The sequence below is a fragment of the Ursus americanus genome, chromosome 11 (assembly GCF_024610735.1).
Source record: "Ursus americanus isolate L20-20 chromosome 11, mUrsAme1.1.p, whole genome shotgun sequence".
NCBI classification, from domain to species: Eukaryota; Metazoa; Chordata; class Mammalia; order Carnivora; family Ursidae; genus Ursus; species Ursus americanus.
The window spans coordinates 66,835,353-66,849,694 of record NC_142137.1 but is presented as its reverse complement, the minus strand read 5'-3'; the positions used below and the strand labels follow the sequence as shown (position 1 = coordinate 66,849,694).

The 14,342-nt window shown below is 40.4% G+C and overlaps 1 protein-coding gene across 2 annotated transcripts in view; it reads right to left on the bottom strand.

The window, feature by feature from the left end:
* Positions 1 to 14,342, bottom strand: part of SNX9 (sorting nexin 9) — a 108,618-nt gene that overhangs the window by 21,684 nt on the left and 72,592 nt on the right. For both annotated transcript variants that reach the window (XM_045805414.2, XM_045805415.2), the window contains 4 exons: positions 12,125 to 12,209; positions 9,719 to 9,844; positions 9,481 to 9,598; positions 1,173 to 1,303 (listed from right to left, as the gene is read on the bottom strand). In XM_045805414.2, the coding sequence (XP_045661370.1) occupies positions 1,173 to 1,303; positions 9,481 to 9,598; positions 9,719 to 9,844; positions 12,125 to 12,209 (460 nt within the window). The remainder of the gene's footprint in view (positions 1 to 1,172; positions 1,304 to 9,480; positions 9,599 to 9,718; positions 9,845 to 12,124; positions 12,210 to 14,342) is intronic.

Below are 14,342 nucleotides of genomic sequence, written 5' to 3'. Positions count from 1 at the left end.
GGTCACAGGGCATACTGCTGACTGACTATTACATCTCACCAGAGAAATCAGTTTTCCAGGGCACCTTGCAAGGCTGGAGCTACGATCTACACAAAAAACGATGAAGCACATCCCTGTTTCCTAGCTCCTGGCCTGCTTACATGCAACCCGCTCAAGTGAGCCTGCCAATTCTAGAAATAAGCAGCAACGGAAAATAAGGCCCAAATATTTAGACTATGTTAAGTGTATGCCTATGTCTATAAACAAACAAAGAGCCCGATTATTTACACTTACTAGAAATGTGTTCACATTAACAAGGGAAAAGTACTATAAAGCAGTTTAGCAAGTAAATCTCTGTCTGAAAGTTCCCACAAAGTATATAATATTCTAGTATTTGATTAAACATGAAATAATCTCATGACCTTTTTTCTAGGATTGTCATGTATTTTGTATCTGCTGTTGGCATCTGAGCTAACTTATGCTTTTTTCTTTGCATTGTTTTCTAAGATATGTAATATTTGCTATGAGAGAAATATGGAGAAAGCATCTTTACAGAATAAGAAGACACACTATAGAGTAAAAGCTTATTGAGAGAGAGGGAAAACTCTTTCCAAAGCAGACAATAATGAGATGTCAAACAGCCAATGTTTTCTTGATTCTCAACAAAGAATATGTGGCCATTGGCTGAATGACTACCCACAGAGAGACCAGCATTATTTACTCTGGACGTGCAACTATAGTTCTGGAAAAAGGACTTGGTTTTGAGAAGGCTGGTCCACTTTAGAATCTACTTTTCTTTTCATGACGTTATCACACTGCAAGGTCAAACTACGATCTTAAGAAATCATTCATGCTATTTCCCTCACTTCATGTGGCTAACATCCTGCATAGTTTGGGGCCTATCTCATTTTTAAAAGCATCTAGGGAAAAAATTCCTCACCCTATCCTATCCTTCACCTCCTGCCCACTCTGGGCCAATCCATTCCTAGTTTATGGAAAACCATCCTGGGAAGCATTCTTCCACATAGCGTGACTAATTTCCTACGGTGAGGACCTAGGTTTCTGTCCCCTCATTGTCTTTGGAGGAAATGAGAAATAGCTAACCGACATAATTTTAACTTTCAGACATAAAATTGATGTGAACGTGACAATTCTCAATATGACCTAAAGACTATCATAATAAAAGGTCCTACCTTTTCATCTCGGAAATTCAGAAATTGCTGGAAAAGCTCACTTTCTGAGATTACGGGGTGACGACACATCCTGGTCATCCACGCCTGGAGTCTCTCCATGCGCATTTTGATAAATTCTTCTTCGAAGCGACCTGCAAGGGGCACAGCAAGAGTGACATACAGCGCCGTGTAAAGCGAGTTACTGTCACCACAGTGGAAAAGCCGTTTGTATCTACGGGGTATTTGCCAGAAAGTTATTTAGTAAGAGGTAAAGACCATGGTAATTTTTCACTAACCTAAAAACAAGCTGTAACACAGCAATTGCTCAGAGAGCCACAGGAAAGATACAACAGGCACTTTGGTTTATAAGAATGATTCGGATTTAACAAATTAACAAACTTTTTAATTGTGACAAGAAAAATCAAGCCACAAAGTGAGGTTTTCTTTAAGGATCCTTAAGTACTCAACAAATTCAAAAGTAAAGCTTATCTCGGTATGAAAAACTTTGTCTGACAAACTGAGACTATGCCAGTTCTGTGTGACCATATGAAGCCCTACAGGCAGGAAAGGGGGAGAGAAAATGGAATTTAAGAAGTAATTCTTACAAAGTGCATAAAATTTCTATATTTATAAACATGTGTCCCAATGCAATATAATCTCAGATATACAAACTTACATTTAGTATTTATGAGAAGTAACTCAGGACTGTAGCTCTTTATTCCGTTTGGTTTTTTAAATTACTTCAGCCAAAAATAGGAAAAGCCATTTTCTATGAATGCAGTAGTGAAAGCTACTATCTCAGAACTTATGACCATTCTAAAACATAGCTTAACAAGCCTGACATACAAATCATCAAGTAAACACTGAACATTTTTATAAGCCTACCAAATAAAACCACTATGAGTTAAAAGGTTTCTGGAGATGAAAGTTCTAGCTACAGGGGCGCCTGGGTGGCACAGCGGTTAAGCGTCTGCCTTCGGCTCAGGGCGTGATCCCGGCGTTATGGGATCGAGCCCCACATCAGGCTCCTCCGCTATGAGCTTGCTTCTTCCTCTCCCACTCCCCCTGCTTGTGTTCCCTCTCTCGCTGGCTGTCTCTATCTCTGTCAAATAAATAAATAAAAATTAAAAAAAAAAAAAGTTCTAGCTACAGTCGAGTGAGGAAATCAGCTATTCCCATCCCTCCAAAACAATTTTAAAGCTAGACAGAACCCACCCAAAGTAAGTGTTTTGGAAATCAACCAAAGGCAAACAGCCATCTGAGAAGTGTTTATACTTGCAAAACTGCTGAACTTTACACAAGAAGAGTGGAAATCTGTGGCGTTCTGTCTGGCGTGGGGCTCCCATCTCCCATCGCCCCCTACTGCTCCTGGGCCTCCCCACCCTCTCCTCAGTTGACATGGAAGTTCTGCCGGTATAGACCAGGCTGTGAAAACTGGCTGCTGCAGGTCCCCTGGAGAGGTAAGAGGCTGGCCTGCCCTGGAGTGGGGGACATGCCCGTGCTTGGTGGTGGTGGCAGGGACAATCCAGAGGCTGGTGAACACAAAGGCCCAATGGCTCCACTAGCCAATGTTGCATAGTTGGGTCAAGTATACTCCAGGCTGAGGCTGTGTGCAGAAACGGTGGAGGCCAGATGGGACCCAAGCCAGCCACACACGCCTGGCCAACTCTGAGGCTTCACACACTTGTAAAGAAGACACAAAAGGCCCACAAAAAAGTAAAAGCCAGGATAGCTAATTTGAAAATTATCTGAGCTTTGAATGTAGTCTCCTACCCAAAGATCCAACAGCAGAGGAGAGAAGCCTTAGTGGCTTGAGGCAGGCCTATCATTAAGCTACACAGACACAACGCTGAACCCCAGGAAGCCAAACTTAGAAGAAAAAAACATAAAAATAATTGAACTTCAGGGAAGAGAGATTTCAGAGCCTAAGCAAGTTACTTACCAAACAAACAAGGTAGAAACAACAACCTTCAGAGGAAAAATTAGAATCGAGAATTGCTAAAATATATTCTCTGTTCAGTTATCAAAAAAAAAATTAAGAGATGTGTAAAGAAACAGCAAGGTATGACCCATACCGACAAAACAGTGGTCAACAGAAACTGTCTCTAAATGTCTCTGGATGTTGAATTTAGCAGACAAAGCAGCTTCTAGAAATACATTCAAAGAACTAAAGAAAGTCATGTTTAAAAATGTAAAGAGAATTATGACATGGAATCAAAACAAAGATTCTCAAGAAAAAGACAGAACTTATAAAAAATTAAAATGAAAAGTTCAGAGTTGAAAATACAATAACTGAAATAAAAAATTCATTATAGGGACTCAAATGCATATTCAAGACGGCGGAAGAAAGACTCCGTGAATCCGAAAATCAATAGAAGCTTTCTAATCTGAAGAACAGAGAGAAAAAAAATGGAAGCACAATCGAACAGGGCCTTAAAAAACATAAAGCACACCAAGACACTGGTAATGGGAATCCCCAAAGGAGAAGAGAGATAGAAGAAGAAAAAATATTTGAAGAAGTAAGAAGAAGGGGAAAGTTTCCCAAATTTGATGGAAAACTTTAACCTGTATTTCCAAGTCGTTCAACAAACCTGGGTAGGATAAATATGAAGATAACCATGCCAAGATACAGCAAAATCAAACTGCTGAAAGACAGAAACAAAATCTTGACAGCAGCAAGTGAAAAATGCCTCGTGATGTATGGGTGTGTGTGTGTGTGTGTGTGTGCAGTCAACAGAACAGATTTGTCATCTGACACAATGGAGGTCAGAAGCAATGGAAGGACAAATTCATCATGCTGAAAAGAAAACTGTCAACCACGAATTCTAAAACCAGTACACCTATCCTTCAGAAATAAAGGCAAAACAAAGATATTCCCAGATACACAAAGATGAGAGAATTAACTGGTAGCAGACTTATGTTAAAGAAATATTAGAGGAAGTCCTTCAGGCTAAAAGGAAATTACCCAAATTCACAGAGAGAAATAAAGAGCACCAAACATAAAAGATGTACTTTTTCTCATTTCTTCTCTTAACTTCCTTAAAAGACATAAGATTGTAGAAAGCAGTAATTATCATACCATACTGTTCGATTTATAACAGATACAAAATATATGATGATAGGAGCATAAAGAGAGAGGGGAAACAGCTATACTGGAGAAAAGTTTCTATGAATTTTGCTAGAATTATTAATATGAAGTGCATTGTGACAATACGGAAAGATGCATATTGCATCCACTGAAGCAAGCACTAAGAAAATAATTTTTAAAAATTAGTGGAAAAAGGAGAGGAATTAAAAGAGCACATTAGAAAATATTTAACACAAGAGAAAGGCAGTAAAGGAGGAAGAGAGGAACAAACAAGACACATAGAAATTATCAAAATGGCAAATGTAAATCTAACTGGGTTAATAATAAATATGAGTTGTCCAAAAACTCTAATCAAAATGTAGAGGTTTCCAGACTTGATAATATCAAACAGCAGGCGCCAATAATGTTGTCAACAAGAGATACAGATTCAAAGACAGCCTGAAAGTAAAAGATGGGAAAAGATATGCCTTGCACACAGTAACCATAAGAGAACTGCAGTGACTATATTAATATCAGACAAAATAGATTTTAGCACAAGAAATTTTACTAGAGACAAAAGGACACATTTCATAATTATAAAAGAGCCACTACATCAGGCAGATGTAACAATTACAAACTGTATGTATATCAATCAAAGTCCCAGCATGATTACAGTTATCTACAAACTGACTCAAATTTATATGGAAAGGCAAATGAAAAATAGTCCAAAACTATTCTGAAAAAGAACCACGTTGGAGGATTTATACTACCTGATTTAAAGATTTACTAATCAAGGCAGTGTGGTATTGGCAGTAAGGATGGACGCGTAAATCAATAGAACAGAATACAGTCCAGAAATAAAACCACATAAATATGTTCAATTGATTTTTGACAAAATGCAAAGGAAATTCAACAGAGAATACTCTTTTCAACAGATGGTGCTAGAACTACTGGATACCCAGACGCGTAACATAAAGCTCTGCCTTATCCTAACCTCACCCCTCACACAAACACCAACTCAGAACGCATCTAAAACTACCAAACTTTCTGGAGAAAATATTAGTAGGAACTTGGGTCAGGCCAAGAGGTTTTCGTCATGATATCTGAAGCAAAATCCATAAAAGAAACAACTGGTACTTTGAACTTCATTAAAATTAAAAGCTTTTGTTATGCAAAAGACGCTGCTGAGAGTAAGGCAAGCCATGCATGGGACAAATTATTTGCAAATCACATTATTTGACAGAAGACTTGTTTCCAGAATATAAAGATTTCTCAGAATTCAATAATGAGAAAACAACCTAATGAGAAATGGGCAAAAGATCTAAACAGACACGTCACCAAAGAAAATCTATGGAAGGGAAATGAGCACATGAAAAGACGCTCAACACCACTAGCTACAAGGGAAATGGAAATGAAAACCATGTTGAGGTACTACGACAGACCTAACAGATTTGTTACAACAGAGAAAGACTGACACTATCAGAAAGTGCAAGTAAGGATGTGGAGCCCCCGACATTCTCATCCACTGCTGGTGGGGATTCCAAAATGGTATGGCCACTCTGGAAAACAGCCCGGCAATTTCTTAAACATGGAACACATAGCTGCCAAATGACCCTGTCATTCCACCCTTAGGTATTCACCCAAGAGAAATGGTAACTTACGTTCATACAAAAACTTGTATGCAAATGCTTCTAGCAGCTTTATGTATAAACGCCCCTAACCGGAAACCCAAATGTCTTCCAACGAGTGAACAGATACCCAAACTACGGAAACTACTGACCCACACAAGATGCAGAATCTCAAATGCGCAAGGCCAACAGAAAGCAGCCACAGCCAGAAGACTCCACACTGGATGCTTCCATTTTTTTTTTTTTTTAGAACCAGCTTCTGGTTTCATCGATCTGTTCTACTGGTTTTTTTAGTTTCTATTTCAATTACTTCTGCTCTGTATTATTTCCTTTTTTCTACTGGTTTGGGGCTTTTTTTTTTTTTTTTCTTTCCTAGCCCCTTTAGGTGTAAGGTTAGGTTGTTTGAGATTTTTCTTGCTTCTTGAGGTAGGTCTATATGCTTTCCATTTAAAATGATATTCTGGAAAAGGCAAATTGTAGAGACAAAGAGCCCATCAGTGTGTCATGGGCTGAACAGAGGAGCAGCCCCAGGGGACGTGGGGAAGTGATGGAACTTCCTGTACCTTGAATACAGCAGTCGTTGTAGACTGGACCGGTAGTTGTCAAAACTCTTAAAACTACCCACTCCAAAAGGAGTGAATTTACTGTACAGAAGTTTACAAGTAAATTTAAAGAACTGCAGCCTGGCCTTTCCTTTAGAAATTACCAGTACAAATAAGCACAAATTTCTTTTAAAGAGAAGAGCCCTACAGATCCACACAGCAAAAACTCATCACCTAAAAGATGTCACTTGGACAGCACGCAGGGTCTAGACACTTCCTGTATATTAAAACACTTCAATTTTTGCACTTCCTAGGAGTAGAGATTAAGCGCTACAGAAGCTTAAACTATGAAGAAACAAAGTCTCACCCCTTGGAAAGAAGATGACCCATCTCCTGGGCAGAAAAGACCAAGTCAGCATGAACCTGGGTTATACTGTATTCTCCATCAGGAGAAAGTGAAGAGTTTATAACCTACTCACTGACTAAAATTATTTAACTAATGAATGAATGATTCTTATTCCTCCTGAAAACTTTTTGACATTGCTGGCTTATTTCCAAACTCTGGCTTAGACTGTTATTTTGTGCTCATTAGGATTTTCCTACCAGGTTCCAGAGAATTAGAAAGAAGGTCAGGGGAGAGGGACTTCCGATTCCCCATTTTCAACAAACCTTAGGTTTTCACCAAGTATGTGAGTATACCAGTTTGTACCCAGGAATAAAACCAGATTCATTCAATATTATTTCACAAAGAACAAAATCTATCAATAAATAAAAAATGTTAGCTGTAAGCTTCTCATGGATTGATTATCAAGTCCACAGAAATATCATGACATCATCTCCTTGGCATTCCTTTCTCTTTTCTCCAGGATGTAAGTGAGAGGCCAGTTAATATAATAATGATCTTGTGGGGACCACAGGCAGGAGGCAAACGAGAAAAGGGAGAAATAAAGTGGCTTCTGTGCTTTTCGGTTTCCTCGGCACATATCCCAGTCAGTGAATCAAAGCTCAACTTTCTTCAGACTGAGCGGCTGTTGCTTTCTCGCTTTTCTATGACACCCCCCTGGCTTTGGGCCTGCACTTAAAAATCAAACCTTCGTATGGCGGGGGGGGGGGGAGGGGGGAACTGTGACTCTATGATGCTTTAAAATAGCACCGAGTTATCTTGATCCAGAAGAGACAACGTATTAAAGCCTAAAAGAGGAGAAATCCCTAGACCCCTCAAGTAGCTCATCAGTCTGTTTATTTAGACACCATGAAGCACACTGTGCTAATCAAGCTGACGGAGGAGAATATAAAATTCAGGAAACAGATGGAAATCTGAAAACAAGGAGAAAGGCAGAACTGAAGTTTTCATGGAAATCAATTTAAATTTGTAAAAGGAAAGCTGTGATTTCAAACAGTAAGGAGGGACGGTGAGTATCTGAACCGGGGGGGGGGGGCACGGTGACCCCTCGGGGTGGGAGGAAGCAGCGAGCAGTCTACGCCAACCCGGCCGCCCTGCCGCAGCCTCCACTCAGCCGCCCTGGCTCCACGAGGGGCACGTCACCCCAGGTGACGGCCAGGCTGTGTTAGCCACTGGGCAACGCAGCCCCACGCTCCACTCAGCTATGCCCAGTTTGAAATTTTTGAAGTTTTCCAAAAAAAAAAAAAAAAGAAAAAAAAAAGTCACAATCAAAACAACTTCTTTAAAAACAACTTTCCATCTCCTCAAAAAATTTCAGAGAAACCTAAACATACAGCGAAGTAAAGCACAAAGTCAAGCTTTAAGGAGCGTGACCTTAGCCTAAGGTAACTCGTTCTAGCTCAGGACTAGTTGAGGAACGTTGCGTAAGTTCACAGAGCAAGCTCTGGAAACAGACTCCAAGTCCTGTTCCAGCAGCGTGGAGCTCAGCCTGCTGATCGGCTCTGACACGAGGGCGTGCGCGAGCAGTGCGCAGGGGACACCCGGCCGGCTGGGACACCCGTCTCCAAGCCACTGAAAGCGTCTAGAGCTGGCTCCGACATCTGTCTGCTGGACTCCCCGTCCCTCTCTAACTACCCACCTGCTGAGTGAGGACCAAGCCCTCTTCATATTCCGCGACCCCCAGGAAAGAAGCCTTCCTTCACGGATTCCACGCGTCCTCCCACTGGGCTCAGGTCAGCCCTTCGAGGTCTCTCTTCCTTCGAGGCCTCTCTTCCTTCGAGGCCTCTCTAGAGCTGACATTTTAGGCCTTACTTTCATCTTCGATCCTTTCTTTTCTACACTTACTGGTTTCATTTAGCTGTGAATTTTCTAGCCACACACTAAAACTCTAGTCTTCAGTAAAGCTCAACTTCTTCACACACTTTTATTCCAAGACAAACACACTGAGTTCTGAGTATTGATATTCCAGGTGCTATACTAGGCTGGGAACTTAAAAAAAAAAAATCAGTGACAGTTCTCAAAGCAGACAGACACATACTCTCTGCACAGTTACAAGGGGCTTTGGTAGCACCGTGACTTGTCTACCAGAGGATCATGTGAGGCAGGGGGAGCAAGGGAAATAAGACACTTTAAATAAATAAGAAACAGGACAGAGTCATAATCAATGATAAACAAAAGCATTTAAATATTAATAGTCACCAAAAAAACTGAGTGGAAAACTTGGCAACTTCTCACGTTAATCCTTAGAGGCTCTGGCTTCTACATCTGATGCTTCCACATTTCTAACGAAAGCAACACGGCTGGACTGCATGATACCATTTGGATCATACATTTTTATTTCCATTTCAGGCTATTTGGATCATTTCTATTTTCTCAGGTGTCATGTTTCACATTTAAAGAATTCACATATTTTACAGGAAATCGTGTAGCAAGGACACAATGATTTCGCTAGAACTTAAGATACATACACAAGAACTCTGATAGAAAATTTTATGGAACTTTCTGATCAGGTGTTTAGGTAACTTACAAATACATGTACAGTACATGCAGATGTACAGTATTTAGCCACCGTTTCCAAACTCATACATCTTGTTCTTCCAGAATATGGAAAATGTCATTACTGATTTACATTAAGACAGATGCTCTAACCGCTGTCTCGTTACTTGTCCTGAGTCTCACGCACACTCACCTGTGACTTGCTTATCTGGAAGAGAAGGGATCGGAATGGCTGACCCAAACTTAACCAGGAGACGTTCATATAACCAGTCAAAGTGCTTATACCTGTGGTTTACAGATCGATTAGTGTTCTACAATATAAGGGAAAGAGGAGAAAACGTTATCAATGCCAACTATGGAAAATGAAGAAAAAAGCAAATTTTAGCTAGGAATGCAAGCACGATTCTGTTTTTGATAACTTAGATACTTACAGTAGGTGTCAACTGATATTCAATGTAGCTCTTTAGACCGTACATTTTGGAGCCTTTCCTGGGATCTGCTACCAAACAGTCAAACGTAGAGGTAGGGTAAACCCACATTGGGCCATAATCTCCAACCTACACACGTTTCAGGGAGAGTTAATTTTGTTACACGGAAAAACAGTCAATATATTTGATATAAATCATCACCTGATTCTTTTTAGGACTACAAGTCCTTTGGAGAGTCACTCTTGCTCTTCTCTGAGAAGTTCTATAAATGCTCTGTGTTCTTGATAAGGTTATATTTAAAGACACACTTGCTAGGACCAACCCTTCTGCTCCCCATGTGGGTGGGCATCTCGGGCCACGGAGAAGAGATGTCTGTCTCCCTCTCCTCCCCGGGAGTGCAGGATGGAGCACAACTTCCCTCTCTCTAGTCCAGTTGTCTTAGTTATATGTGATGAAGGGCTAGTTGTAAAAAATTTCCAATCTATCACAGACTGATATTTTTGTGCAATATAAAATTACACACCTGGATGTCTTGATAATGTCAAACTTCCCTCAAACTTTTTTTTTTTTTAATATTTTATTTATTTATTTGACAGAGAGAGCGAGCCAGCGAGAGAGGGAACACAAGCAGGGGGAGTGGGAGAGGAAGAAGCAGGCTCCCAGCGCAGGAGCCTGATGTGGGGCTCGATCCCAGAACACCGGGATCACGCCCTGAGCCGAAGGCAGACGCTTAACGACTGCGCCACTCAGGCGCCCCACCCTCAAACTTTCTCAATGCTTATTTTCACTTTCTGTATACTTAGTCCTAATTCTTTTTAAAGGTAGAAGGAAGAAAATGTGGGAAGGGGTAAGAAAACTCAGAGGTTATGAGGTCAGGGAGGGGACCAGGGCCCAAACGATTTTACTAAGGGACTAAAGAGAAGATCTTTATGATAAGCTACTCTGACTCCTCAAGAGGGAGCCCAGATGCAGAAAACCCTGAAAGCTAGAGAGCAGGAGCCTCTGGGGAACTTCCCTCAGTGACCGGGACCAAGAGAGGCCAGTCTGATCAACCAGGACCCAAGATCCAGGGGTTCACATTTTATTAGCGGGCAGGGTTACTGCGCCTTAAGAGCAAAGAACCACATATCTGCTTTCTCTTGGTTTTCTGAAGATCCGAAGGCATTATCCCTCAGCTTTCCTTTCCGTGCAAGGAGCCTGCGCAGGCGGGCTTGCTTACGCGGTCCGTGGCCGGGTCTACGTAACACTTACGGGACAGCTCCGACGCTGGGGTGCTTTAGCTACAACACTGTCGGCGCCTGTGATAAAGTCCACTTTGAGGGCTTTTAGTCCTGCACGGTTTTAAACTTAGTGAAAAGAACAATAATCCATGCTCAGTATTTACTAAAAAGTCTGAAGAAAAAAATTCAAAAATTAAGATAATCTTTAACCCCTCAGAAGATAATTACCCCAAATTTGCTTTGAGGGGAAAAAGGAGGAAAGGGGCTCTTGGTCACAGCCCTTTTTTCTGGAGTTTCTAAGATTTCAAGCTTTTCAAAGATGTAGGAACAAGTAATAATAATTTTAAAAATCCAGTATCATTTTTGCATTTTATCAAGTTTCCCAGGACCTAGAGATTATGGAATAAGACCAGATGTTTCCTCATCCTTATTTGGGCCTATGGTGATTACACTTAAGACTCTCCCCCAACCCTGTGCCCATCCTACAGTTAGAGGGTTGTCTATAGGGTCAAAAGATAGCCAGAGTTCTCTTCTCCAGAATTCATCTGGAAATGTAACACTAGATAATGCTTATTAGGCAGAAAATCTATCAGCAATCAACATTCGGGTGAAACCAGAGAGCCTGTGTCTTGTTATATGTTATGTTACGTAATAATCAAGTTATTCTAAGAGAGATTCTTCATGGTGTCACTAACGCCTAGCTTTTATTTGCTCGCTCCTTATGGTGACGCGACAGCTGGTTTAGTGGAGGAAAGACTGTTACCAGCGGAGCGGAAAGGGCCTCTTGCTTGGATAATATGCATGTACTTTGCCAGGGTAGAAACCTAAATATCTGAATTGGGTTTATAAGCTAAATATACAGAGTTAGTAGGAAGACAGCATGTAAAAGATACTTCAACACACTTTAGAGAAGGAAAATTATTAAAAGAATATATACTATAAATGTGGTTGGTTCAATTACTAATAGTCTTAGAGGTAAAAATTAAAAAATTTCTAAATATAACGACAGGCATTACTTTATGCTAATTACCTTTAGTACTCTTACAATACTAATACATATCGTCAGTTATTTGGAGCATTAAATGTGTTAAAAATACCCTGCAGAAAACTAATAACCCTCTTAGCTTTAAGGTATTATAAAAGAGCTTAATTAGAAACAAAGCAAACAAACAAATATGAACAAACTTACAATGATAGGAATTTTCTCTTTGGGTTTTGCTAGTTGCTTGGCCAACAAATACTGTTCCATTCCAGGTTTTGCAAATCCAGGAAATCTAGTCATGAAGATGAACGCCCGTGAGCCTTCTGTCTTTCCTTATAGAATTCTGCAACTCTCGTCCACATTTACTTAATACAACAGTTTCAACCTTGTTCTGCCTTTCAGATGTACCAGGACTAGGAAACTGGTAAATGAAACCTAACGTAATCAGATTGTTCAATGGCCAATTAGTCATTTAATTAAGCTTTATCTGGTAAGAGAACAGTTTGACTCCAGAAGGTGTGATATTTATGGGTACTCCACTTGCTTAACTGGATTGGAAACACTCTATCACCCCACAAAGAGTGAAGGGCAGCCTAGAAAATTGTCCCCCAGGGCACGGGGGGAGAAGCAGAGCCATTTGAGTTGAACGCATGGAGCGGTGGCCACACGCCAGCACTCCTATATCCAAATTAAAGCTGCCTTTCAACATACTCCCTCCAGGAGGCCACAATTATCCCAAAGAAGCTGTCTGTTCATAAGCACTTGTGCCATTTTCTTTTAGAATCGTCTTCAGAACTGGCTTATGAGACACAAAAGAAAACCAGTCTTCTCCTTAGTAAAGAGACCCCAAACATTCTAAAATTGAAGAAAAGCTGGAATAAACATACAGCCATCCAGAGCATTACCTCTAAAGAGGACAAGATTAATCTGGGTTTTAGAATTTCTTTTAATAACCAGGAAAAAAAAAATCCTCAGAAAGCAAAATACCTACAATAGAAAAAGAAATATTATTCCTACAAAAAAACCAGCTACTCTACCATTTCATTCATATACCAAATTAAAGGCCAATGTGATGGTCTCAGGGGCCTGTCTTTTCCTTCATCCTCACATGACTTACCTCAATCCTCTTTCCCTAGACATTCTTTAAACACAGTTCATACAAGACAGAACAGAGAGGGGTCTAGGAGCTGGATGGTCTTGGGTTTGAATTCCAACTCCAACAATTACTAGCTATGTGACCTTTAGAGCTCCAGTCTCCTTGTGTGAAGAATGGGACCAGTACGACCTGCCTTTTAAGATGATAAGGAAATTAAAGAAATGAGGGAATTAAATGAAAGAGTTACATAAAGAGCCTAGTATATATATTCATAAATTAAAGTTATCTCTAATTATGCCATCATCTCTTTGAAAGTATTCCCCACAGCCTCAGGTACAGTTCTCTCTGAGCTTCTTCAACATTCTGAGCCTACTTCTGCTATATAATTTATCATGGTTAATCACCATAATCCATTTACACATTACAGGAGACTAAAAGTACCTTAGAGAAAGTATTTGTATTTCCAGGAACTAGAGGAGTTACGGGAAAACACTAAATGCTTAATGGACTAATCTGGAACAGTTTTATTAAAGAACCTATACTTTTGCTAGAAAATATTGATGGAAAAATGTGGGGATTACACAGAGTGACAAGTCCTTGACTAGACTGTAATCTCCTGAATGCACAGGTCCCATTTCACATCTCCTTTGGTATTCTTACGGTTCACAGCAAACCTCTAGGGCCTACTCATTTAATACGTACTGAACAGCAGTGCAATTTTTAATTCTTTCAGTATTATCAAGACGGATTCTTATAATGCTCGAGTACACTTAAATTTTTAATCTCCTCTAGCATAAGGTTTATGTTCCATGACTGGAATACAGCTGTCATAGAAAATGGATTAACTGCTGAAAAATGTTAATACTTCAAAAAAATTTTACGACTGTTATAAGTGAGTCATTTATATATCCATCTAGTTAAATAATAATAATAAAAAAGAACCATAGGATTTTAAACAGCTTTCAGCACCAGAGATAGACAGCGGGATGCCTCAGAGGTTCCGGGTCAAATTAGGGCTCCTCTGATTTGGTTTCAGCCAGAACTGAAACTTTCGAGTAGAGAGAATTTTAAATTAAAGCCAGCCCCTTCACTTCAGAGATGCAGAAACTGAGACTCAAAGGGGTCACCCCACTTCCCCAAGATCATACAGCAGAGGAGAGCAGGACAGCGTGGGGCACGGGGAGGTAAGGGAAAGCAGGGTCAGGTGCCTGGGCACGAGGCAGAGCCTCCCTAACCAGCCAGGAACGCTCGGCCACACACGGGCTGCAGTCTGTGCTTCTCATTGTCAAAATGGGGCTGAGAGATACTTCATGGTAGTTTCGATGAGCC